The sequence below is a fragment of the Neurospora tetraspora genome (genome assembly GCF_033439725.1).
Source record: "Neurospora tetraspora strain CBS 560.94 chromosome Unknown B0H65scaffold_8, whole genome shotgun sequence".
Classification (NCBI taxonomy): domain Eukaryota; kingdom Fungi; phylum Ascomycota; class Sordariomycetes; order Sordariales; family Sordariaceae; genus Neurospora; species Neurospora tetraspora.
In genome coordinates this window covers 1903256-1907593 of record NW_026944390.1, presented here as the reverse complement: position 1 = coordinate 1907593, position 4338 = coordinate 1903256, and the positions used below count along the sequence as shown (strand labels likewise).

Genomic DNA, 4338 nt, shown 5'->3' with positions numbered 1-4338 from the left:
TAAAGATCTCCCCTCTTAATAATGGGAATTTACTAAGACCTTTGTAATTGTAAATATAAACCCTCTTTCTATAGAACTTAGTATCCTAATTAAAAATAATATATTCTTTTTCTTCTATATTAATAACATTGTTATCATTTATTAAAACAGAAATAAAGAGATTACTATAATTAAGGGGGTAGTAGCCGTTATAGAGCGGAAGTATTAATTAACGGGTAAAGAGTTACTAAAGTAGTTTTTAAATATCGAAATTATTTAAAATGGAAAAAAGAAGCTAATTTAATTATTATAGTATAATTATATATAAAGAATCGCGGAGAAGATTAAATATATAAAGAAGCTATATTCTACGCCTATAATTAAAATAGAGCTTTTATTTTACTAACATAATATTACCCTATACGAGATTTATATATATTATATTAAAATCGGTTCGATTCTCCATATTGCTATTACGTTACGATTAAACCTAGCCTTCCTGGTCTCTAAATTCGCTTAATTTAATTTAAACCCTAATTTAGCGTATTATATAATTATAAATAAAATAGTTCTCTACCTTCTAATAATTTAAGATTATACCCTTTAATTAAATAGTAAAGACTGTTAGGACTTTTATATTATAATTAATTCCTTATTTATAAATAATTCTCTTAATCGAAAGAATTTATAAATATCTATATTTAAATTATTAGGCGCTACTATTCATTAGCGTACTAATAAATAAAATATAATTACGACTTTATTTATAGAGGTTAAATTAATATCTTTTAATTAAAGAGTTAAGGAGGTAATTTACGCCTACTATTTCTTTAACGAATTTACTTTAGGATTCGAAGATTAAGAGGCTATACTTATAGGTTATAATAATAAATAAATAATATAATTTATTGTAAAGGAAGGAATTTGGCTCGTAATGAAGTTCAAATACGTTGATATATATAAATATTAATTAAAGTAAACGTAGGAGAAAAAGTTAGTAAATATAGTATATATATTTATTAAGGAGTAAATCGTAGATAGCTTTATAAAGAACTTCCTTCTTACAATATATTTAAGATCTATAGAGTATTTAGGATTTATAGAATTATAACGGCTATAAATTTAATTACGAGAGTTTAGTAGTAGAGATATTATTGTAGGCTGCTTAAAGGGTATAGAAGATTCTATAGAGGAGGATTCGGGTAATGAATTAGTAAATATAATAGTAAATATAATAAGGTAAGATTCTTACGAATAAAAGTTTAAAAGTTACCGTAATAAAGAAGTAATTTAAGAATAATATCATTTTTAGCTAGTTTTAGGAGGATTTTAGGGTATTTTAGGGCATATTTAGGTAGATTTGGCGTAGTTTGTATACTAGATCTAAGGGGGTATATTAAAGGCTAGGGGATTTATTGGGCGTATACGTACCCAATTAGGTTGGGATATGCGGGATTTATCTAGATGCTAGAGCTTCGAGTCTACAGAGCCAGTCTTACACACACACATACAATCAAGCCACGTTGAACCCCATATCGATTATTACCAGTAATATCACAGGACTCGCCCCGTCCCCCGATATCGTCCACTCCGATCCCTCCTAGATTCCCGACAACCTCCATTTCCGGGCCTGTCAGGCGGCTGAAAGTTTCCAGTCTCATTCCATGATCCGTCACTCTGGGAATTCCCTTTCTACCACATGGCCATGGAAAAGGGTTGATCACCTCATACGGAAAGGATTTGTCATTGCTTGTTCAAAGGTGTAAAAACGAAACAAGCCAATGGGCCAAGCGGCCTCGGTGCAAGTTCGATTGTTTCGGGGACGACATCCTATTCTATAATCATGCCCTTGCTCGCTCTTCCATGGTGGCTCTCGCACATCCCATACCAATTTCTACCGGAATGCCTATGCACTCGCACCCGACAGGTCGGTAACAGGCTTGGTCCTCCCTTTGTGTGTCAGGGTTGCTGGGTGTGGTGTGTGTAGACACGGCCGGGCAGATTGGCTCTCCTGGGGCCCTGGCAACTTGCTCCCTGGCCTACCGCCCGAGACCAGGGGGGTGTCAGACTGGAACTGTCCCAGCACGGTGGGCTCTGTTGCGGCTCCCGGCGGTTCGGTTGTGGGATGATGCATCGAGAGCTGGGGGAGGGGTTCGTCTGCCGAACCGGCTTGCTAGGTGCTACGCTATGTGTCCTGGCTACGCTACCGGGACGCTACTGGTACGTTGCCGGCTTCGTACATAAGGCCATAGGGACCTCTTAGCGCGGCAATGCTTCAGGTTTCTTGGCCCTTAGCACATAGCAGACGGAGCCTGACTGAGACCCGAGTTCGGGCTACTCGGTGCGCTGGTGCTGGAGATGCATAGATGGCGTTTTCTCATATGCATCCGGCCCATGTCATTAGAGATCCTTCCCCCCTTGATTGGCGCCCCGGTAACTTATCATACCCACTCCGCTCTCTACACGCCCCTCATAGCCCAGGTAATTATTCCTTTCTTTGCGGTGTCTACTGTGTGTATAAGCCCCGAGTATCCACGGCACTCCGCCTTTTGAAGCTCTTCATTGGGACTTGATATGTCTCCAGTATCAGACATTTTCTCCCTTTCCCCCGGCTGCTGGTCTCTCTCTTCTGCTTGGTCGGGGCTTCTCCGACAAGCCCAAGTGAGTGACGAGTCTCTTCCCAGGCTGACCCAAAAGACAACAAGCACCTATTGGCAGCGTCTTCCTCGAGCCCCAGTTTCGGTTTCTTTTTACCTGATCCACTACGATCTCTCCGGCAAGGTGTTCTTCTTCCTTATCTACAACTTTCCTCGGCCTTTCCAGAACATCAACCATCCAAGCGAATCCAACAGCGAGGCGACAGATTCTTTGTCCAAGGTAAGGTGGATCATGCATCTCCAGCTTTGACACTCGGTACTTACGATAGGCAGGATCGAATCAAACATCAACCCGGAGAATCAAGAGGAGATCTGTTCTGGACAACTTGACGACAACGAGATGGAACAAGGTGCGGGCGTTATTGAGCCACTGGCCGAGGGCGAATGGCAGAGCGGGGAGGATACAGCCACGTCGGATTATGACCCCAGCATAGCCGAGTCGCGGTATGGCTCTCTCACATCCAGCGTGAACGACCACATCTGGGAATATGGAAGGTACGTATCAGGGAAAGGGTTACTCGACACTCTTCGTCTGTGAGTGCCGTTGCTAATGCTTGGTCCAGGCGATACCATACGTTTCGCGAAGGAAGATACCCATTACCCAACGACGACCTCGAGTACAACCGCGAATACATGCGACATGCCATGTTCAAGGAGATGCTGAAAGGAAAGCTATTTGTTGCGCCGATCGGAAATCATCCCCAAAAGATTGCCGACCTTGGGACCGGATTTGGCGACTGGGCTATCGAGAGTACGTACCGAAGAAGAATTGCGGTGCGCCACTTTCGCTTCGTTCGTACGTCAAACTAACACTTTGCCAGTGGGAGAGATGTTTCCTAGCGCCAGAGTAGTAGGCGTTGACTTGTCTCCAATTCAACCTGTCTGGATCCCGCCAAATGTCGAGTTTGTGGTAGACGATATCGAAGACGAATGGGTGCAAGACTCGGACTTTGAGTTTATCCATCTGCGCTATGTCAGTGTTACGCTCAAGGACAACGCAACGCTATTCCGGAGGATATTCGAGTAAGACTACCGCTGTCATCCGTCACCTTTGTTTAAATCCCGCTAATCTGTACTGCGCAGGAACCTCAAGCCTGGCGGTTGGGTCGAGTCCGTAGAAGTGAACCCGCACGTTTTCAGCGATGATAACACCGTTAACCCTGATCACGCGCTGTTGAGATTTCATGAAGTAGGGAGCGAGGTTCTCTCAAGCAGATACGGATTCGAGGTTGATATCGCCGAGCACCTCCCAGAGTTGATGCAAAGAATAGGTTTCATTAACGTGCGGAAAACCGTCATGCACGTACCGGTGGGTGAGTGGCCCAGGGATCAGCATCAGCGCATCATAGGCCGGCTCATGAAGGAGGTAAGCATGGACCTATGTGTTGCCATGTCGGCAAGGCCGTTCATCGAAAACGGAATGGAGGAGAAGGAGAGAGAGGAACTCCAAAGCAGTGTGAAGGCTGTGCTCAACGACCGGCGGGTCCATGCGCAGGTCCTGATGTACTTCATAATAGGCCAGAAGCCGCCATTGAGTGCGAATCCCAGTACAACCAGTTTCGGCAGTAGTCAGCAGCAGCAGACGTAGGGAAATTGGGCGAGGAAGCGGTAAACAAAAGACAGAATTCTGATTCTAAGGTGTTACTTCGATTTCGATGTCGACATGTCACATCGCCTTTTTCAGTCAAACCATACTGTCGGG

General features: G+C 43.5%; 1 protein-coding gene across 1 annotated transcript; it reads left to right on the top strand.

Annotated features, from left to right (window-relative positions):
- Positions 1–2360: 2360 nt before the first annotated feature.
- B0H65DRAFT_561125 (S-adenosyl-L-methionine-dependent methyltransferase) lies at positions 2361–4338 on the top strand (the record flags this gene model as incomplete). Its single annotated transcript, XM_062830165.1, has 6 exons — positions 2361–2490; positions 2717–2861; positions 2910–3131; positions 3200–3387; positions 3458–3659; positions 3720–4338. The coding sequence occupies 6 exons, from the start codon at positions 2361–2363 to the stop codon at positions 4222–4224; spliced, it is 1392 nt and encodes a 463-aa protein (XP_062677775.1). The 3' UTR covers positions 4225–4338.